We start from the raw sequence: 23,430 nt of genomic DNA on the forward strand, positions 1-23,430 counted from the left end.
TTGCATTGAATCTGTAGATTGCTTTAGGCAGGATGGCCATTTTGACAATATTAATTCTTCCTGTCTATAAGCACAGGATGTATTTCCATTTCTTGGTATCTTCTTTGATTTCTCTCCTGAGGGTCTTGTAGTTTTCAGAGTATAGGTCTTTCACTTCCTTGGTTAGGTTTATTCCTAGGTATTTAATTTTTTTTTATACAATTGTGAATGGAATTATTTTCTTGATTTCTCTTTCTGCTAGTTCATTGTTAATGTATAGGAATGCAACAGATTTCTGTGTATTAATTTTGTATGCTGCAACTTTGCTGAATTCAGATATTAGTTCTAGTACCTTTAGGGTGGATTCTTTAGGGTTTTTTAATGTACAATATCATGTCATCTGCAAACAGGGACACTTTATCTCCTTCCTTACCAATCTGAATGCCTTTTATTTCTTTGTGTTGTCTGATTGCTGTGGCTAGGACCTGCAGAACTATGTTGAATAAAAGTGTTGAGAGTGGGCATCCTTGTCTTGTTCCTGATCTTAAAGGAAAAGCTTTCAGCCTCTTGCTGTTAAGTATGATGTTGGCTGTGGGTTTGTCATATATGGCCTTTATTATGCTGAGGTACTTGCCCTCTATACCCATTTTGCTGAGAGTTTTTATCATGAATGGATGTTGAATTTTGTCAAATGCTTGTTCAGCATCTATGGAGATGATCATGTGGTTTTTGTCCATCTTTTTGTTTATGTGATGTATGATGTTGATGGATTTTCAAATATTGTACCATCCTTGCATCCCTGGAATAAATCCTACTTGATCATGATGGATGATCTTTTTGATGTATTTTTTGAATTTGATTTGCTAGTATTTTGTTGAATATTTTTGCATCTATGTTCATCAGGGATATTGTTCTGTAATTTTCTTTTTTTGTGGTGTTTTTGTCTGGTTTTGGTATTAGAATGATGTTGGCCTCATAGAGTGAGTTTGGAAGTATTTCCTCCTCTTCTACTTTTTGGAAAACTCTAAGGTGGGTGGGTATTAGGTGTTCACTAAATGTTTGATAAAATTCAGCAGTGAAACCATCTGTTCCAGGGATTTTGTTCTTAGGTAGTTTTTTGATTACCAATTCAATTTTGTTGCTGGTAATTGGTCTGTTTAGGTTTTCTGTTTCTTTCTGGGTCATCCTTGGAAGGTTGTATTTTTCTAGAAAGTTGTCCATTTCTTCTAGGTTATCCAGTTTGGGTATAATTTTTCATAGTATTCTCTAATAATTCTTTATATCTGTGGTGTCTGTATTGATTTTTCCTTTCTCCTTTCTGATGCTGTGTGTGTGTGTAGACTCTTTTTTTCTTGGTAAGTCTGGTTAGGGGTTTATCTATTTTGTTTATTTTCTTGAAGAATCACCTCCTGCTTTCATTGATTCTTTCTATAGTTTTATTCTTCTCGGTTTACTTATTTGTCATCTAATCTTTATTATGTCCCTCCTTCTACTGACTTTGGGCCTCATTTGTTCTTCTTTTTCTAGTTTAATTTTGTTAGTTTAGACCATTCATATGGGGTTGTGCTTCTTTACTGAGGTAGGCCTGTATTGCAGTATACTTCTTTCTTAGCATGGCCTTTGCTGAATCCCACAGATTTTGCAGTGTTGAGTTATTATTGTCATTTGTCTCCATATATTACTTGATCTCTGTTTTTATTCGGTAGTTGATCCATTAATTATTTAGGCGCATGTTGTTAAGCCTCCATATGTTTGTGGGATCTTTCATTTTCTTTGCTTAATTTATTTCTAGTTTAATACCTTTGTGGTCTGAGAAGCTGGTTGGTACAATGTCAATCTTTTTTAATTTACTGAGGCTCTTTTTGTGGCCTAGTATATTATCTATTCTTGAAAATATTCCATGTGCACTTGAGAAGAATGTGTATCCTGCTGCTTTTGGGTATAGAGTTCTGTAGTTGTCCGTTAGGTCCATCTGTTCTAATGTGTTGTTGAGTTCTCCATCTCCTTACTTATTTTCTGTCTGGTGGATCTGTCCTTTGGAGTGAGTGGTGTGTTGAAGTCTTCTAAAATTAGTGCATTGCATTCAGTTTTCTCCTTTAATTCTGTTACTATTTGTTTCACATATGTGGGTGCTCCTTTGTTTGGTGCATTGATATTTATAATGGTTATGTCCTTTTGTTGGACTGACCCCTTTATCATTATGTAATGTCCTTCTTTTACTCTTGTTACTTTCTTTGTTTTGAAGTCTATTTTGTCTGATACAAGTACTGCAACTACTGCTTTTATCTCCCTATTAGTTACATGAAATACTTTTTCCATCCCTTCACTTTTAGTCTGTGTATTTCTTTGTGTTTGAAGTGAGTCTCCTGTGGGTAGCGTATAGATGGGTTTTCCTTTTTTATCCATTCAGTGACTATGTCTTTTGAAATGCATTCAGACCATTTACATTTAGGTGATTATCAATATGTATGTATTTATTGCCATTGTATGCTTTAAATTTGTGGTTACTAAAGGTTCAAGGATAACTTCCTTACTATCTAACAGTCTTATGTTACTGACTTAGTAAACTATTACAAACACAATCCAAGGTTCGTTTTTCTTCCTCGTCCATTCTTTTTATATTAGGTATCATATTCTGTACTCTTTACTATCCCTTGACTGACTTTGGGAGTGGTTGATTTGATTTTTGCATCTGCTTAGAAATTAATTGGTCTACTTTCTTTGGTATGGTTTTATTTCTTCTGGTGATAGCTATTTAGTCTTAGGAACATGTCCATCTATAGCAGTCCCTCTAAAATACACTGTATACAATGCTTGTGGGAGGTAAATTCAGCTTTTACTTATCTGGAATTTGTTTAATCCCTCCTTGAAGTTTAAATGATAATTTTGCTGGGTAAAGTTTTCTTGGTTCAGGACCTTGTGCTTCATTGCATTAAATATATCATGCCGCTCCCTTCTAGCCTGTAAGGTTTCTGTTGAGAAGTCTTATGATAGCCTAATGGGTTTTCCTTTGTAGGTGATCTTTTTTCTCTCTCTGGCTGCTTTTAATACTCTGTCCTTTTCTTTTATCTTTGCCATTTTAATTATTGTATGTCTTGGTGTTGTTTTCCTTGGGTCCCTTGTGTTGGGAGATCTGTGCACCTCCATGGCCCAAGAGACTATCTTCTTCCTCAGACTAGGGAAGTTTTCAGCTATTATCTCCTCAAGGACACTTTCTATTCCTTTTTTTCTCTCTTCTTCTGGTACCCCTCTAATGTGAATATTGTTTCGTTTGAATTAGTTGCATGGTTCTCTCAATATTCTTCCATTCCTAGAGATCCTTTTTTCTCTCTGTGGCTCAGCTTCTTTGTATTCCTTTTCTCTAATTTCTGTTTCATTTACTCTCTCTTCTACTTCACCTAATCTGCTTTTAAATCCCTCTGTTGTATTTTCATTTTAGATTCTGAATTCTTGAACGTTTGTATCTCATTCCTGAATTCCTCTCTGAGGTCATGAATATTTTTCTGTAGCTCTGTGAGCATGTTTATGATTTGTATTTTGAAATCTCTTTTAGGGAGATTGATGAGTTCAGTTTCCTGTGTTTGTGGGATTTTGATTTGAACCAGGTTCCTTTAACGTTTCATATTTGTATGTGGTGCCCTCTAGCGTCCAGAATCTCTACTCTTTGGAGGTGCTTATCCCCTGGCAAGATGGCAGTGGTTGCAGGGGAGCTGCGTTGGTGCCTGTTGGGAGGAAAGATGTTTTTCCTGCTTCCTGGCTGCAGTGCCTTTCTCCACTGCAAGAGTCAGTGGGCAGAGCATGCAGGGAGAAGTCTGTATGCTTTGCAGTTGTAGTGCTAGTGGGCGGGGCTGCCCCCTGGCTGGCCTGGCACAATTGCACGGGAAGCCGGTTTGCAAGCCTTTTTTCACATTACAGGTCCTGACCAGGAGGAGGGCGCAGCAGGCTGCATATAGTGGAGGGGCCTCGTAGCTGTGTAGCCAGCCAGGGGAGTGGAGTGCCTTTAGCTCCTAAAAGTTCCCAATCTGCTGTGCAGAATGTGCCCAGAGAATTTTGCCCACCTGTCTTTTCTCCTGAGCAGCAACCTTTGTGCAATCCTTGCCCCTTTAGCAGCTCTCTTGCTGTTAGGAAGTCTCTCACATTGCCTGCCTTTCTTTTGTCCCAGAGTGGCCAGATGTCGATCCCCTTTTTCACAAGTGACTGGAATCTCAGTCTCTCCAAGTAGTCTGCCTGTCTTAGCTTTCCAGCCCTGCTAATCTCTGGAGCACCATGTAATGTAGTTTTGTGCTCCCAGAGCAGATATCCAGGTCTGGGTGTTCAGTTTGTCCTTGGCCTCCACCCCTTCCTGGCTCTGTTTCTCTTCCTCCCTCTGTTGGGCTGGGGTGGGGGAATGGTTGCATCCCTCTGGATCACGGCTTTGGTAGTTTACGCTTTTCTTTGAGTTCTGCTGGTTTTCCCAGGTGTAGACAGTGTGCTGCCGCTTCCTTTCCTGTTGCTTTTTCAGAATTTCATGTATTTGCTATGGTTTCATATTATATGTGGTTTTAGGAGGAGGTTTGTTTCACTTCTCATGCCTCCATCTTTAGTCCTCCTCTAGTACATCATTGAGAAGGATAGGCAATTTGTATAAATAGGATTAGGAATAGAGAATTCAAATTTAAACATTGTTGATAATGCTAAACCTATTTTCAGATTACAGTTTTGTAAATGGCCTGGAGGGAAAAGTATACCGTGATCCTCCAAATTTGCAATCCTTTCAGGTATGAAATGCTTATGGAATGATATTAAGTAAGTACATGAAAAATTTGAGAGTCTGTGTATGAGTTAGTAGAAAAGTGGTATTCAGTTGCCAAACACAAGAGTTGGTTGGTGGATCCCAAAAGAAAGATTGTTCATTTAGATGGTTAATTGCCCCTGTGGAATTGTATTCTGAATTAGAGAGTTAGCTAAAAATGTAAGTAAATTCTTACAATGTTTAAACACACTAGTGGGTAATAAGGAATTCAGGATACTTGGATTTGGCCTAATCTTTGAGGTTTATATCAAGGAGAACAATTAATGTTATTCACAGCAAGAGTTTATTTTTTGATTTGATGCAGTGCTGCTCTGGATGGGTTTTAGGTCAGATTGAGTGTAACAGTTCTTATGTTCCCAAGGGCTTATTTTTTTTCTGTGTGAGGAGCCCTATCATAGATACATAAAGCAAACAATATCTCTTGAGTTGTATCAAAAAATAAGACACTAAGTTTTGCAAATTGTCTTAAGAAGAAAACCACAGGTGTAAAGATGGAGTCACTCATGTTTGTCTAGGTCACCAAACCAGTAATTAATTCCTAATCTGTTGTTTCACAGTCCCCCATCCCCAACCCGGTGTAATGTTAACTAGTCAACATGGAATTTCTTCATGAGTAGTAGGAAATATAATGATAAACCCTTTTGTTTTCCCTTAGGAGGGTGAGCTTACCTAAAACAATGACTACTCTGCTGATAATTTCCTTTCTCCTCTGCTTCTACCTTTAGAAACCTTCTCTGCAGCTCAGTGGCACTCCCCTTTACTAGATAGATGGAATGTTACCCCATTTTTGAATTGATTAATAAAGCCAATAAGGTAACTGAACTTAACCCAGTTGAATTTTTGTTGTTTAACAGGAGTACAACAATAAATATTAAGTATGTGAAAATAGTAGGATGTCAGTAATTAGAGAAAGGATTGGGGAGGACTGCTGGAATGTTTTTTATTTTTAAAATTAATGAGATTATTGTAGTTGATGTGGCTTCTCAGAAACTTTTCATTGTGTGAGAAGCAATAGTTCCCAAATGCTGGTCTTTGAATTTTTTGCTGTTCTGCATTGAAATAAAAAATATAAGAACATTTTAGTGAGTGTAGTTTTCATAGTGTTAGCATATTTCATTGATTTTTCAGATGTACATTTTCCCACATTTGAACATTTCTGAAATAAAGATGTGTTTTATAGTCAGTGACATCTTAAAATCATTGTCCATTTTATAATAATAGTTCTTGCTGTTTATATGTATGTGAATTTCATGGTTAATCCTGCTGGTATGACTGGACAGTTGCATCCCATTGACATTTCAGTTAACAAGCCATTTAAGGACCATCTATGGAAGAGATTACCATTACTGGGTTGTCTTTTGAAACCTGTGAGTTACATCTGCTCATGTTACCTTTTAGTAGGACCAGGAAAGGTATGGCATTGAGGCTTGGACAATGTGTGTCAGCTGCTTGGATAAGAGTCCTAGAGGCAGTGGAGGAACACTTTTTAAAAAAATTTTTTTATTAAGGTATGATTGATATAAACTCTTATGAAGGTTTCACATGAAAAAAGAATGTGGTTACTACATTTACCCATATTATCAAGTCCCCACCCATACCCCAATGCAGTCACTGCCCCTCAGTCCCCTTCTCCTTCCCTCCCCACCTGCCCTCCAACACCCCTCCTCTTTGGTAACCACTAGTTCATTCTTGGAGTCTCTGAGTCTGCTGCCATTTTTTTCCTTTAGTTTTGCTTCATTGTTATACTCCACAAATGAGGGAAATCATTTGACATTTGTCTTTCTCTGCCTGGCTTATTTCACTGAGCATAATGTCCTCCAGCTCCATCCATGTTGTTGTAAATGGTAGGATTTGTTTCTTTCTTATGGCTGAATAGATTCCATTGTATATATGTACCACATCTTCTTTATCCATTCATCTACAGATGTACACTTAGGTTGCTTCCATATCTTGGCTATTATAAAAAGTGCTGCAATAAACATAGGGGTGCATATGTCTTTTTGAACCTGAGAAGTTGTATTCTTTGGGTATATTCCAAGAAGTGGGATTCCGGGGTTAAATGGTATTTCCATTTTTAGTTTTTTGAGGAACCTCTGTATTGCTTTCCACAATGGTTGAACTAGCTTACATTCCCACCAGCAATGTAGGAGGGTTCCCCTTTCTCTGCATCCTCACCAGCATTTGTTGTTCTTAGACTTTTCGATGCTGTCCATCCTTACTGGTGTGAGGTGATATCTCATTGTGGTTTTAATTTGCATTTCCCTGATGATTATTGATGTGGAGCATCTTCTCATGTGTCTGCTGGCCATCTGAAGTTCTTCTTTGGAGAAGTGTCTCTTCATATCCTCTGCCCATTTGTTAATGGGGTTATTTGCTTTTTGGGTGTTGAGGTGTGTAAGTTCTTTAAATATTTTGGATGTTAATCCCTTGTCAGATATGCCATTTACAAATATATTCTCCCATACTGTAGGATCCCTTTTTGTTTTGTCGATGATGTCCTTTGCTGTATAAAAACTTTTTAGTTTGATGTAGTCCCATGAGTTCATTTTTGCTTTTGTTTCCCTTTCTCGATGAGATGGGTTCAGGAAGAAGTTGCTCATGCTTATATTGAGGAGATGTTTGCCTATGTTGTCTTCTAAGAGTTTTATGGTTTCATGACTTACATTTAAGTCTTTAATCCATTTAGAGTTTACTTTTGTGTATGGGGTTAAACAATAATCCAATTTCATTCTCTTGCATGTAGCTGTCCAGTTTTGCCAACACCAGCTGTTGAAGAGGCTGTCATTTCCCCATTGTATGTCCATGGCTCCTTTATCATATATTAATTGACCTTATATGGTTGGATTTATATCAGGGCTCTCTAGTCTGTTCCATTGGTCTATGGGTCTGTTCTTGTGCCAGTACCAAATTGTCTTGATTACTGTGGCTTTGTAGTAGAGCTTGAAGTTGGGGAGCATAATTGCCCCAGCTTTATTCTTCCTTCTCAGGTTTGCTTTGGCTATTCGAGGTCTTTTGTGGTTCCATATGAATTTTAGGACAATTTTCTCTAGTTTGTTGAAGAATGCTGTTGGTATTTTGATAGGAATTGCATTGAATTATAGATTGCTTTAGGCAGGATAGCCATTTTGACAATATTAATTCTTCCTATCCATGAGCATGGGATATATTTCCATTTCTTGGTATCTTCTTTAATTTCTCTCGTGAGTGTCTTATAGTTTTCAGAGTATAGGTCTTTCACTTCCTTGATTAGGTTTATTCCTAGGTATTTTATTCTTTTTGATGCAATTGTGAGTGGAATTGTTTTCCTGATTTCTCTCTCTGCTAATTCATTGTTAGTGTATAGGAATGCTGCAGATTTCTGTGTATTAATTTTGTATGCTGTAACTTTGCTGAGTTCAGGTATTAGATCTAGGGGGAACACTTTTAAGATAAATGTTGCATCATTAATTCTCTAAATGTTACCTAGGATGATAACTATGGAAAAACAAGATTACCAATGACTCTTCAGATAAAAAGTTATCCCTCCTTTTCTTTTAGGAACCTACATCATACCAGAAAGTACAAAATTTCCTGTATGACAGTAGTTCTTTATTAGATGATGATTGGGAAAATATAAATTTAAAAAAGGGAAGGGAAATTTCATTAACACTTTTAAATGAGTGCATATGTCTTACCCATATTGATCTTGTATTTTTCTCTGGGTAAACCTTGGTGAGTATATAGGTTTGTGGAACCAGGAGCGTTAACTATAGGTCAGCAAACATTGCTGTCACCTGGGGAGTCCATTTGAGAAACTTACTCCAGACTATGCTACAGAATCAGAATTAGCCTTTTAATAAGATCCTCGGGTGTTCATTGTAACATTGTTTTGAACGAAGTTTATAGAACACATGACTTGTGTTCTGAATGAGGAGGCCATTGATATTTTTTGTTGCAAAGAGGAATAGGAGGAGTAGGCAAACAGGAAAGTGTAGAAAACCAATTTGGCTTACCTAATTACCATATCTTAGAGTGGTTTATTAATTAGTTGCATAGAAATTTCTGAAAAGCGGGGCTGTATATATATGTGTGTTTCAGACTCTCTGGTTTTGTCACTAGGTGAAATCTTGTTTGATTTAAGGATTGAAACAGAAGTTACTGAATTGACCTGTAGGACATTCTTTATCGTCTGTTTCTTAGGGAAATACCTTAGCAATGATCCTTTGAGAATCAGGTTTGACTATTTTACCAAAGAAGTAAATGCCTGTTTATCCCTCTCAGGGTAAGAGTGCGCAGCCATTAAGTAGTTTTGCTAGGATTTAATAATGCTTTAGATTTTTCCATTCGGCATTGTGCCTTTATCCAGTGGTATTTGAAATACAAAGGATGTAGTCTTTATCAACTTCATGTATTAAGGATACCATATTGCCAACTATAAATTAGCCTCTGTAGAAGAACACAAATTCATTTTTTTACTTGACAGTTTATAGATGAGTAATTAAGCAACCACATGTAATAAATGGATACACTCAATCTTACTAAAAAATAAATAAGAAACTTAAAGTTTGGTTTTACCTTAGGATCTGTCTGAAGAAATTGGTCTTTTTGTAGAAGCTCTGATAAGAAAGCTTGGTTTAGTACTTAAAATCAGTGAAGTTCTTGGCAGTGGGGTGGCTGAATTGGAAGATATTATTTTCTTTGCTTTTATCTGTTACTCAGTTTTTGTTCTGTAAACTTCCTGTAATGTTGAAATATTTAGAACAATACTTATTTTATGAAATTTATTAAGCACTAAAAAAATTTACTTTGGAAATAGGAACTTTTTCATTGAGTTAATGAGATTATGTGATATAAGTTTTTTGGGAAATTTTGCTTAAATTTAAGTTTTTAAAATAAACTACATCATTTGATTGCTGAGTCAGACCTTTTTGTACTTCAGTAATTTACAGATGGACTGTTCATTATAAACTTGTTTATATGTATAGTCCTAAATATAAACAGGGGAATTTCTAAATCAGTAGATACTTAATCTCAATGGCTATTAGGGAAATACAAATTAGAAGAAATAAAGGGATACCATTTCATACCTAATAAGTGGCAAAAAAACTAATTTAATTCAGACAGTACCAAATTTTGGCAAGGATGAAGGGAAATGGAAATTTTAATCGTTGCTGATTTTGGAGAACTATAATTTAAACCAAAACCTCCATCCATCTCAGAAAGCCTCACTTCAATAGTAAGAGAGTACAATTTTATTTTTGAGTAAGTATTAAGCCAAAATGCAATGCACATCTGTAACTGTGGGGAAAGAAAATCCCCAGGCAAAATACCTCTGAAACTGAAATCAGTCAAAGGGAGAAATAAAGTTTAAAACCCATTTATTGCTTACAAACTGCAGTACAGAGCTATCTCTTTCCTGCTCCTGCAGAAGCAAGCAAGAGCTCCCCCTAACCTCTCAGGTTCAGATAAGCCCTCTGTTGCCCAGGTAATTGCCCACTGATATGGAGAGGAACTCCTGCTCTTCACTCCTGAGGAATGCCTGTTAATATGCAGATGTACCAAAGCCAGGCGAGATATTCTGAAAATATTACAATTTTACCCACAACATCATAGGCAATCTACTAAGAGATTGCAAAGACCTAAAAGAACTCACCCTTTTTTACAGCCAAGCATATAACAACCCTTTACATATGTGTTCTCAAGATAAACTGTAAGTTGTTCTCAAGAGGACTTGTTAACAATATTTGCCACACACAGTTCATCCTAAATTCGCTTGGTAATTGGGGTAATTGTATGTATTAACTAATTGGCTCAAAAAATCCTTGTATCTTTATGACCAGAGTTAATTTTGCAACTTGGAGCTAGATGGCCAGCTAAAGTTAGGCTCCTGTCTTCCAACAGAAACTGGCAGAAAGGAGCCCTGTCTCCCTTGATGATCCCATTTCAAGGAGATGCCTACCAGGTCCTTGGGAAAGACAGTCCTGACTTGCTGGGTAAAGGCTTATTTAGCTTCTAAAAGGTTTTTCATAGATTTCAAAGGGAAAGAGAAAGAATTTACAAGTTTTCTGGAGACAATGCTGTAAGAAAAGTGTGTGTGGGGGGTGTCTCTTGCCTTATTTTTAACAGAGAATCAAACCTCTTATTTTTATTTGCCCCCACACTGATGGGTAAATTGATCTGTCTGCTAAGTGGGCAGTTTAGCAGGGTTCTAGTATAGTTGAAGATGTGCGTACCCTATGATCCAGTACTTTTATTTTTAGATCAATCCCAGAGAAACTCTTAACACACATTTATAAGAGACTTGTAGCCTTTTATATTAACAGCGAAACAATGAAAACAACCAAAATGTCTGTGAATAAGAGAATGAATTGACAAATTTTGTCATACAGTACAATACTATACAGCATTGGAAGTGAATGAACTAGGGCTATATATATATATATATCAACACATATAATTGTTAAACATAATGTTGAGTGACTAAAACAAGTTGCAGAATAATACATATAGTATATTTTTATAACATTAAAAATGCAGAACAATACCACATATCATTTATGGATACATATATTAGTGAAAGTATTTACCAAAAAAGTACCAAAATCAGGAAGTGTTTACCTCTAAGGAGGGAGGTATATAATGGAGTCAGCAAGATATTCAATGGTGGCTTTAATATTTTATTTCTAAATAGAGGAAAATCTGAAGTGTAAATAAGAGAATGTTAAGATTTATTTGGATAGTGGTGCATGGGTGTTATATTATTATCTAGATTCTTTTGTAATATTTAAGTATTTTATGATTAAAAGTTTAAAAAGAGAGCTGGAGAAAAAGGGTGCCAGAAAAATGGGGTGGTAGTTGAGGGGAAATCAGTCAGCTAGTATCATTTATTTGCATGCTGATGATCTAGTAAAAAGGGACAAGTTAGTGCAGGAGACAGAGGCAGTTGTAGGAGCAGGGTCCTTGAGTAAGAAAATCACAGGGGGAGTCTGTCAGTAATTTCTTTGGCTTTTGACAGGAGCAAGGACAATTTGTTCACACAGGAGGGAAAACAGAATAAGTGATGGGAAAGAGGAAGTACTTCTCTGAATTTAGGGTGACAATCATTCAAAATTGCCTGGGGCTGAGAGGTTTTCCAGGATGCAGTACTTCCAATGTTAAAACTGGGAAAATCCAGGTAAACCAGATGGTTGGTCATCCTGCTTCAGATTGTTTTTCCTTGACAAAATGAAAAGCATAATCATCTTCTGAGAGAGAGAAGGAGATGAAGGTTTAAGTTGAAAAGAGAAGCTGTCTAGCATACTGTTCTAAAGATGGGAGAGCACATTCACTAGATTAATGTGGTATGATTTCTGAACTTTGCTAAGTGTCTGTTGAAAGTTATAGGTATAATTTCAAAGTAAGTATGATTATGTTTCTTAGTCTCATTCAGCTGTTCAGGGAGAGGCACTGGTTTAAGTGGAAGGTTGGCTTTAACTATGACTTGATTATGATGGAGGAAGAGAGGAGCAAAGAAGTGAGGCCATAGGCACAGGGGTGCTTAGAGTGATGGATCAAGTCTCAGGCTGGATACGAAGGGAAGAAGAGAGGATGAAGGACAGTGGTAAAAGTGACTCCAAATCTGTTGGCGTCGACAGATTTCTAGGAGCGAACTAGAAAGAAAGGAAGTGGAGAGAGAGTGAGATGCTTGAAATAGAGGTTTTTGAGGTGGTGTAGTTACCGGTTATTGATATGATCGTGGGAGTAGGGAGCTGGAGTGGATGGAAGAAAAAGTCTCTGGATGTGGGAGCGATCATTCTGTGGATGTGATTTCAGTGATTATAGCAGGTTTTGATGCTCTAAAAAATATTCACTTGATTCTTTGCATATACTAATGGTCTTCTGCTTCTCGTTTTAGTTTTTTTAGGCAGTGCCTCAAATTGTAGATTGTGTTGTTCTGGAATGAAGACTATTGTAAATAAATAAGTAAATGGAAAAAAGCAAATTTTATTTAATAAGTACTTGGTCTGATCATTTGACTTGCTTAGTAGTTGGTTAGGTTCCAAACATTAACATCCAAACTGATGATCCCACTGCCCAGTAAGCTATTTTAGTTCCAAATATGTTCAGTGAGGACTTTGTGTCACATTTGGTTATCTATAGTACGTTGCTTTGCTGACTCCAATTTCCCTCTTCTCTTTTTATAGGACCGCAGCTGAACGCACAGCTAGAAGGTTGGCTCTCACAAGTACAGTCTACAAAAAGACCTGCTAGAGCCATTATTGCACCGTAAGTTTTAAGGGTCTTTACCCTTTACCCAGAATCTTTCATATGCTAATTATTAATAAAGAAATGGGTATCTACAATTTCAACTAAAAGTTAAAAACCAAATGCTATGTTGAGCCAAAGAAATTATATGAAGCAGTTTTTCATAATTCCTGTGGCTTTCACTTTAACTCAAGGAGAAAGGAATTGGCTACTTTGTTTTGTTAGATGCAGTGATTTAAAATTTATTTTTGTTAATAAAACTGACTTTTAAAGCAGAGGGTTGTTTACAGTATGTAAACATAGTGATTTCAGATTGGTATAAATGAATAAGTTCTATTTTAAACGTTAAATAGATATATTTTGATCTAGACAATTTTTTACTTATAATGAAAAAAATGCATTAACCAGAATACGGTGCAATATGGAGTAGCAACCAGATTTTTGGGGGAGGGGTTGATTTTTTAAAATAAATCTGCGACTATTTTGTCTTTGAATGTTAGAGGGCTTTTTAGAACTATAAGGTAGCAAACACACAGTTAATGATATGTTTATATATGATATGAATTCAGCTGACTTTGATTTGGTTTCCAGTTCTAATCTTCAAACGCATTGTTTTAAGACATATGTTAACACTTTTCTGAGAAGCATAAATTTTGGAGTTTGTGTTATTTATCTCTCAGTAGCATCTTTTATGTAACTTCTGTTGAGTTATTTTTGGTGTTCTGATAAATAATAGTGAAAATAATAGTGACAAAAGATCTACACACACCTATGTTTATTGCAGCATTATTTACAGTAGCCAAGATATGGAAGCAACCCTAGTGCCCACTGATAAATGAATGCATAAAGAAGATGTAGTACATATACACAATGGAGCATTACTCAGCCATAAAAAAGAAGGAAACCTTGCCATTTGCAATAATGTGCATGCCCTAGAGGGTATCATGCTAAGTGAAATGAGTGAGACAGAAAGATAAATACTATATGATTTCATTTATATGTGGCATCTAAAAAACAAAACAAACAAGTAAAAAGAAATAGACCCATAAGTACTGACAATAGACTATTGGTTACCATAGGGGAGGGAGGTGGGAAGATGGATATAATAGGTGAGTAGGGATGTAAGAGGTACAAACTTCAAATTATAAATTAATCCCTGGAATGGAAGTACAGCATAGAAAATATAACCAGTGATATTATAATATCTTGGTATGATAAGGGGGTAACTACACTTAACTATGGTGAATATTTAATAATGTGTATAATTACTGAATCACTGTGTTGTAATGAGAAGCCAATATAGTATTGTATATCAACTATATTCCAATTAAAAAGAAATAATGGCAACAACTTAAACAATATGGGAATTAAATGAGTAAATACATATAAAGAACCTGCATTAATGTTTGACACATAATAAGTATTCCATAAATGTTAGGAATTTTATATGCAAACATTTTGTTAAATACTCCATTTGTGTGATCTAACAATCTCATTTAATAGATACGGGAGGCTGACTGTACCTCTTAAAAGCTGTGTGACATACAAGTTATTTAATCTCTTACGCCTTTGTCTCAGTAGTAAAATTGGAATAATAATAGTACCTCCATACAGTTTTTTTTCATGATTAAATGAACTAATCTTTATAAAACCTTTTAGCACAATGCCTTACTATTGGTTATTAGTCACTCAGGCTGTGTACCAGGCTAACTGCCTGGTGTTCTTAGTACTGCTTGTTTCATTAAGTTTTTTTCTGAGGTTTTATCTTGTTCTTTCATTTGGAAGATATTCCTTTGTTGCTCATCTTGCTTGACTGTCTTTGTTTTTTCTTTGTATCAGGTGAAGCAGCCACCTCTCCTAATCTTGAAGGAATGGACTTGGGTGGATGGACCTTATCTTTCAACCTTCCCTAGTACTTGGTTTCATGAACTCTTCTGATTGTCTGGGTATCCTGATTTATTCTTGATAGGACCCAGTTATTGACGATGTGTCAAGACCTGTCTGTCCCAGAGGGAGGGATTAGTCAGCACCTGGTTTCAGGCTGAGTTACAGCTCAGATAGCAGCTTTTAAAATATGCAGTCCTGTGGCAGTCCTACCCAGGCAATCTGAAAGTGTCCTCTGGGTAACGGTTACAAAAACTGGGACTTCGGATGAGTGTATGATCTCCTTTCTGGGAGGTACCAGTGACTTGTAGCGAGGCTGAGGGAGAGTACAAAGATGGTGTCCTCTGGCTTAACATTGCCTGAGAACCTTTATAGCCTCCAGATGTGTGGCAGATACCCAGGGAAAGAGGGCTTCAGGTTGAGGAACAGCAAGCGCAAAGACTCTGGGGCAGGATATCCTTAGTGAGTTTGAGGAAAGCAAAGAGCACAGTGTAGCTGGAGTGGCATGTATGTGCAAGGGAAAGAGTAGTGGATGAGGTAGGTAGCAGGAGCTAGATCATGGAGAGACTTTGTAGACCATTACTAAAACTGGTTTTTTTATTCCAAGTGAATATGTCAAGTCATGAGAAGTTTTGAGCAGAAAAGTGACTTGATGTGACTTAGGTTTGAAAAGGATTATTCTTGCTGCTGTATGGGCATTCTGTTTTATGGGAACAGGTAGTGCAGTTTAGGAGGCTTATTAATAATTATGCTGAAAAGAGAGGTGATGTAGTGACTTTGACTGGTGGCTAGTGGTGGAGGTTGTGAGAAGCAGTGTATTCTGGATATAATTCAAAGGTAGGACCAATAAAATAGGTGAATAGTCAAGAATGACTCTTAAGTTTTTGGCATGGGAAATTGGAAGATGGAGTTGCTTTCATACTGGTAAGAGGTGAACAAGGTGGAGGTAGGGAGTAGATTTTGAAATATATGTGTAGATCTAGAATTTTATTTTGAGCATGTTAATGTTGAGATTCCTATTAGCTGTCCAAGTGAAGATTTCAAATGGACAGCTAGATATGTGAATCTGGAGTACAGGAAAGAAAGGCCAGGCAGTGCTGGTGTATATATCACACTTCAAGTCTAAACAGGCTGTTATTGCCTAGGGAATACAATAAAGATGAAGATAAAAGGTTCAAGGACTAAGCCCTTAGGCAAGACAACTTTAGAGGTCAGGATGAAGGTGAGCATTTCCAAAGAAGATAATGAAGGCAGACCAGAAAGGAAGGAGGAAAACCAAAAGTGAGTGGTGTCTGGGAGGCAAAAGGATAACACATATGTCGGTAAAAAAAATAATCATCTGTGTAAAATTCCGCTAGTAGGTTTAATAAGATGAGGACTGAGAATTGACAGTTGGATTTTGCTCACTGGTGATCTTGATAAGAGCAACATGAGGATGAAAACGAGATTGCAGTGGGTTCAAGAAAGAATCACAGAGGGCAATGATGACAGTGAGTGTGGATAGTTTTTTTCTTTTTTTTGAGAGATTTTGCTATAAATCAAAGAAGTAGGGCAATGGGAATATGGTGTCAGGGGAGGATTTTTATTTAAGGTGGGAGATGTTATTTATAATGTTGATCCAATGGAGAAAGAAAAACAAGATAGGGATTTTTGGAGAAGAGAGGAAATTTGCATAAGTGAGATCCTTGATTGGATGAGAAACAAAGGATTAATAATCATCTCTTTATAGTAATTCCTGATACAGGTTCTTTTCTCATTCCCATTACTTTGCTGATATATTTGGCTGTTATGGTATGCTACCTTCCTAGTTAAAACTTGTTCTAAATGTAGAAGTTGAGCTGTATCAACATATAATTAAGTTGAGGTTAGTTTTTATGAAAATGTAGTTTGACTTGTTCTTTCTTGTAGTTAGTTTTAAATTAAAATTGTTGGTAGTGGCCTGGGAAGTGAAATGTTTGACTCTTAAGTTACAAATACATTGATTTGTAAAAGATTCCCAAGTTACTTTAGATTTTAAAATGAATTTTTGAAAATAGTTTTGGCTGTGGTGTTCATGTTTCTGCTATATACTGACTTTGAAATTGTGTTTATGCATGTAGGTCATTTCCATTTTGTTAACATGTGGAAACTTTGAATACAGTCAGGTTTATCTTATTATAGTTTCCAGAAGTAATTATTTTTCTTTTCAGTGTTACATTTTTTTTTGTTATCATTAATCTACAATTACATGAAGAACATTATGTTTACTAGGGTCCCCCCTTCACGAAGTCCCCCCCACAAACCCCATTATAGTCACTGTCCATCAGCGTAGTAAGATGCTGTAGAATCACTACTTGTCTTCACTGTGTTGCACTGCCCCCCACCACATTATACATGCTAATCGTAATACCCCCTTTCTTTTTCCCCGCCCTTATCCCTCCCTACCCTCCCATTCTCTCCAGTCCCTTTCCCTTTGGTAACTGTTAGTCCATTCTTGGGTTCTGTGATTCTGCTGCTGTTTTATTTCTTCAGTTTTTCTTTGTTCTTATACTCCACATATGAATGAAATCATTTGATATTTGTCTTTCTCCGCCTGGCTTATTTCACTGAGCATAATACCCTCTAGCTCCATCCATGTTGTTGCGAAAGGTAGGATTTGTTTTCTTCTTATGGCTGAATAATATTCCATTGTGTATATGTACCACATCTTCTTTATCCACTCATCTACTGATGGACACTTAGGTTGCTTCCATTTCTTGGCTATTGTAAATAGTGCTGCGATAAACATAGGGGTGCATCTGTCTTTTTCAAACTGGAGTGCTGCATTCTTAGGGTAAATTCCTACAAGTGGAATTCCTGGGTCAAATGGTGTTTCTATTTTGAGCTTTTTGAGGAACCTCCATATTGCTTTCCACAGTGGTTGAACTAATTTATATTCCCACCAGCAGTGTAGGAGGGTTGCCCTTTCTCCACAGCCTCGCCAACATTTATTGTTGTTTGTCTTTTGGATGGTGGCTATCCTTACTGGAGTGAGGTGATGTCTCATTGTGATTTTAATTTGCATTTCTCTGATGACTAGCGATGTGGAGCATCTTTTCATGTGTCTGTTGGCCATCTGAATTTCTTCTTTGGAGAACTGTCTCTTCAGCTCCTCTGCCCATTTTTTAATTGGATTATTTGCTTTTTGTTTGTTGAGGTGCCTGAGCTCTTTACATATTTTGGATGTCAACCCTATATTGGACCTGTCATTTATGAATATATTCTCCCATACTGTAGGGTACCTTTTTGTTCTATTGATGGTGTCCTTTGCTGTACAGAAGCTTTTCAGCTTGATATAATCCCACTTGTTCATTTCTGCTTTTGTTTCCCTTGCCTGGGGAGATATGTTCATGAAGAAGTCACTCATGTTTATGTCCAAGAGATTTTTGCCTATGTTTTTTTCTAAGAGTTTTATGGTTTCATGACTTACATTCAGGTCTTTGATCCATTTCAAATTTACTTTTGTGTATGGGGTTAGACAGTGATCCAGTTTCATTCTCTTACATGTAGCTGTCCAGTTTTGCCAGCACCGTCTGTTGAAGGGACTGTCATTTCCCCATTGTATGTCCATGGCTCCTTTTTCATATATTAATTGACCATATATGTTTGGGTTAATGTCTGGAGTCTCTATTCTGTTCCACTGGTCTGTGGCTCTGTTCTTATCCCAGTACCAAATTGTCTTGATTACTGTGGCTTTGTAGTAGAGCTTGAAGTTGGGGAGTGAGATCCCCGCCCCCCCCCCCACTTTTATTCTTCCTTCTCAGGATTGCTTCGGCTATTCAGGGTCTTTGGTGTTTCCACATGAATTTTTGAACTATTTGTTCCAGTTTGTTGAAGAATGCTGCTGGTAATTTAATAGGGATTGCATCAAATCTGTATATTGCTTTGGGCAGGATGGCCATTTTGACAATATTAATTCTTCCTAGCCAAGAGCATGGGATGAGTTTCCTTTTGTTAGTGTCCTCTTTAATTTATCTTAAGAGTGTCTTATAGTTTTCAGGGTATAGGTCTTTCACTTCTTTGGTTAGGTTTATTCCTAGGTATTTTATTCTTTTTGATGCAATTGTGAATGGAATTGTTTCCTGATTTCTCTTTCTATTGGTTCATTGTTAGTGTACAGGAAAGCCACAGATTTCTCTGTGTTAATTTTCTATTCTGCAACTTTGCTGTATTCCGCTATCAGTTCTAGTAGTTTTGGAGTGGAGTCTTTAGAGTTTTTTATGTACAGTGTTATGTGTTCTGCAAATAGTGACAGTTTAACTTCTTCTTTACCAATCTGAATTCCTTGTATTTCTTTGTTTTGTCTAATTGCTGTGGCTAGGACCTCCAGTACTATGTTAAATAACATTGGGGAGAGTGGGCATCCCTGTCTTGTTCCTGATCTCAGAGGAAAAGATTTCAGCTTTTCGCTGTTCAGTATGATGTTAGCTGTGGGTTTATCATATATGGCCTTTATTATGTTGAGGTACTTGCCCTCTATACCCATTTTACTGAGAGTTTTTAACATGAATGGATGTTGAATTTTTTCAAATGCTTTTTCAGCATCTGTGGAAATGATCATATGGTTTTTGTCCTTCTTTTTGTTTATATGGTGGATGATGTTGATGGATTTTCGAATGTTGTACCATCCTTGTATCCCTGAGATGAATCCCACTTGGTCATGGGGTATGATTGATCCTTTTGATATATTTTTGAATTCGGTTTGCTAATATTTTGTTGAGTATTTTTGCATCTATGTTCATCAGGGATATTGGTCTGTAGTTTTCTTTTTTGGTGGGGTCTTTGCCTGGTTTTGGTATTAGAGTGATGCTGGCTTCATCGAATGAGTTTGGAAGTATTCCCTCCTCTTCTATTTTTTGGAAAACTTTAAGGAGAATGGGTATTATGTCTTCTCTGTATGTCTGATAAAATTCCGTAGTAAATCCTTCTGGCCCGGGGGTTTTGCTCTTGGGTAGTTTTTTGATTACCACTTCTATTTCTTTGCTGGTAATTGGTCTGTTTAGATTTTGTGTTTCTTTCTTGGTCAGTCTTGGAAGGTTGTATTTTTCTAGGAAGTTGTCCATTTTTTCTAGGTTTTCCAGCTTGTTGGAATATAGATTTTCATAGTATTCTCTAATAATTCTTTGTATTTCTGTGGGGTCCGTTGTGATTTTTCCTTTCTCATTTCTGATTCTGTTGATGTGTGTAGATTCTCTTTTTCTCTTAATAAGCCTGGCTAGGGGCTTATCTATCTTGTTTATTTTCTCAAAGAACCAGCTCTTGGTTTCATTGATTTTTTTCTACTATTTTATTATTCTCAATTTTATTTATTTCTTCTCTGATCTTTATTATGTCCTTCCTTCTGCTGACTTTGGGCCTCATTTTATCTTCTTTTTCCAGTTTCAATAATTGTGACTTTAGATTGTTCATTTGGGATTGTTCTTCCTTCTTTAAATAAGCCTGGATTGCTATATACTTTCCTCTTAGAACTGGCTTTGCTGCATCCCACAGAAGTTGGGGCTTTATTCTGTCGTTGTCATTTGTCTCCATATATTGTTTGATCTCTGTTTTAATTTGGTCATTGATCCATAGATTATTTAGGGGCATGTAGTTAAGGCTCCATGTGTTTGTGGGCCTTTTTGTTTTCTTTGTACAATTTAGTTCTAGTTTTATACCTCTGTGGTCTGAGAAGCTGGTTGGTAGAATTTCAATCTTTTTGAATTTACTGAGGCTCTTTTTGTGGGCTAGTATGCGGTCTATTCTGGAGAATATTCCATGTCCACTTGAGAAGAATGTGTATCCTGCTTTTGGATGTAGAGTTCCATAGATGTCTATTAGGTCCAGCTGTTATAGTGTGTTGTTTGGTGCCTCCGTGTCCTTCCTTATTTTCTGTCCAGTGGATCTATCCTTTGGAGTGAGTGGCATGTTGAAGTCTCCTAAAATGAATGCATTGCATTCTCTTTCCTCCTTTAGTTCTGTTAGTATTTGTTTCACATATGCTGGGGCTCCTGTGTTGGGTGCATATATATTTAGAATGGTTATATCCTCTTGTTGGACTGAGCCCTTTATCATTATGTAGTGTCCTTCTTTATCTCTTGTTACTTACTTTATTTTGAAGTCTATTTTGTCTGATACTAGTACTGCAACACCTGCTTTTTTCCCCCCTGTTGTTTACATGAAATATCTTTTTCCATCCCTTGACTTTTAGTCTGTGCATGACTTTGGGTTTGAGGAGCATATAAGTGGGTCTTGCTTTTTTATCCATTCTATTACTCTGTGTCTTTTGATTGGTGCATTCAGTCCATTTACATTTAGGGTGATTATTGAAAGATATGTACTTCCTGCCATTGCTGGCTTTAGATTTGTGGTTACCAAAGGTTCAAGGTTAGCTTCTTTAGTATCTTACTGTCTAACTTAACTCACTTATTGAACTGTTATAAACACTGTCTGGTGATTCTTTATTTCTCCCCCTCCTTATTCCTGCTCCTCCTTTTTTTATATGTTGGTTGTTTTATTCTGTGCTCTTTTGTGTTTCCTTTAACTGCTTCTATGGGTAGTTGATTTTATTTTTTGCCTTTAGTTAGTATTTGGTTGGTCTGCCTTCTTTGCTGTGATTTTATTTTCTATGGTGACATGTGTTTATTTTAGCCTTAGGAGTGCTCCCATCTAGAGCAGTCCCTCTAAAATACCCTGTAGAGGTGGTTTGTGGGAGACAAATTCCCTCATCATTTGCTTTTCTGGGAATTGTTTAATCCCTCCTTATTTAAATGATAACCATCCTGGATACAGTATTCTCTGTGTTCCTGTTGTGCCTTGGTTCAAGGCCCTTCTGTTTCATTGCATTAAATATATTATGCCATACTCTTCTGTCCTTTAAGGTTTCTGTTGAGAAGTCTGATGATAGCCTGATGGGTTTTCCTTTGTAGGTGACCTTTTTCCTCTCTCAAGCTGCCTTTAAAACTCTGTCCTTGTCCTTGATCTTTGCCATTTTAATTATTATGTGTCTTGGTGTTGTCCTCCTTGGGGCCCTTGTGTTGGGAGTTTTGTGTGCCTCCGTGGTCTGATCGATTATTTCCTCCCCCAGTTTGGGGAAGTTTTCAGCAATTATTTCTTCAAATACACTTTCTGTCACTTTTTCTCTCTCTTCTTCTGGTACTCCTATAATGCGGATATTGTTCCTTTTTGATTGGTAACACAGTTCTCTTAATATTGTTTCATTTCAGGAGGTCCTTTTATCTCTCTCTGCGTCAGCTTCTCTGTATTCCTGTTCTCTGAGTTCTATTCCATTTCCAGCCTCTTGCACCTCATCCAGTCTACTCTTAAGTCCTTCCAGAAATTGTTTCATTTTTGTAGTCTCCTTCCAGACTTCATCCCTTAGCTCTTGCATATTTCTCTGAAGATCCATCAGCATGGTTATGACCTTTGTTTTGAATTCTTTTTCGGGAAGATTGGTTAGGTCTATCTCCTTCTTAGGGGTTGACTCTGTGATTTTGGTCTGGATCAAATTCTTCTGCCTTTTCATGGCAGTAGAGGTAGTTATGGGAAGCTGGTGTGTGTGTTGGCTGGGAGAATGTCCCTTCTTGCTAGTTGTCTCCTTCCTCTGCTGGGAGAGCAGCGACCCCTAGCAGCTTGTGCTGGGCAGGTGCGCACAGACGGGTTGTCTGATTCTTGCCTGTCCGCTGTGGAAGAAGCTCTGCTCGGTTGTTCTGGGTGTGGCTGCTGCCGCTATGGTGGAGTTGCGTCAGAGGGGGAATGGGCGGGAGGCTGTTTATCACTGTGAGGGGCCTCGGAGCTGCGCTGCTGCCCAGGGGGTTGGGGCACCCAGAGTTCCCTGGGATTCCCAGTTACTGGGATAATTCCGCCAGGGCGCTTCCATCCATCTGTGAGGCCCCTGTCCCTTTAAGATTTTCAAAGATCACTCGCTTTTCTTTTGTCCCAGGGGTGCTGGCTGCGGGAACCCACTCAGAGGCCTTACTGTCCTGTTTCCCTAGTATCCAGCACACCACGCACTGTGTGTCTGCGTTCTGGTGCGGATGGCTAGGGCTGGGTATTTAGCAGTCCTGGGCTCCCTCTCCCTCCCCGCTCTGTCTCCTCTCCTCCCGCTGGGAGCTGGGTGAGGGGTGCTCGGGTCCCGACAGGCCACGGCTGGTATCTTACCCCCTTCATGAGGCGCTGGGTTCTCTCAGGTGTAGATGTAGTCTGGCTCTTGTCCTGTGTTTTCTGGTCTCTCTTTTCAGAATAGTTGTATTTGTTGTATTTTCAAAAATATATATGGTTTTGGGAGGAGATTTCCGCTGCTCTACTCACACCGCCATCTTGGCTCCCCAGTGTTACCTTTTTTTGAAGTAGATATGCAACAACAAATAATGCTGTTACATAAGCGCAAAAAGGTCATTGTAAGAGCATGCTTATCTAGTATTTAGAAAACTTAAGAATTCTAAATTTCTATTTTTATTTCAAATCCAGTTTACGAAATTTATTTCAAGTCTACCAAAAACACACTTTAAATTTTATAAATTCTATCTCTTTGGGACCAGCTTTTCTTAGATGTTGCC

The 23,430-nt window shown here is 37.4% G+C and overlaps 1 protein-coding gene across 5 annotated transcripts in view; it reads left to right on the forward strand.

Moving 5' to 3' along the window:
- Positions 1-23,430, forward strand: part of MEMO1 (mediator of cell motility 1) — a 125,225-nt gene that overhangs the window by 50,623 nt on the left and 51,172 nt on the right. For all 5 annotated transcript variants that reach the window (XR_005028453.2, XM_036903632.2, XM_036903635.2 and 2 more), the window contains exon 2: positions 12,934-13,015. Coding sequence is in view for 2 of the 5 variants with exons in the window: in XM_036903632.2 (XP_036759527.1) it covers positions 12,934-13,015 (82 nt within the window). In the remaining 3 variants the exon portion in view is untranslated. The remainder of the gene's footprint in view (positions 1-12,933; positions 13,016-23,430) is intronic.

This window comes from Manis pentadactyla, chromosome 2 (genome assembly GCF_030020395.1).
Source record: "Manis pentadactyla isolate mManPen7 chromosome 2, mManPen7.hap1, whole genome shotgun sequence".
Lineage (NCBI taxonomy): Eukaryota > Metazoa > Chordata > Mammalia > Pholidota > Manidae > Manis > Manis pentadactyla.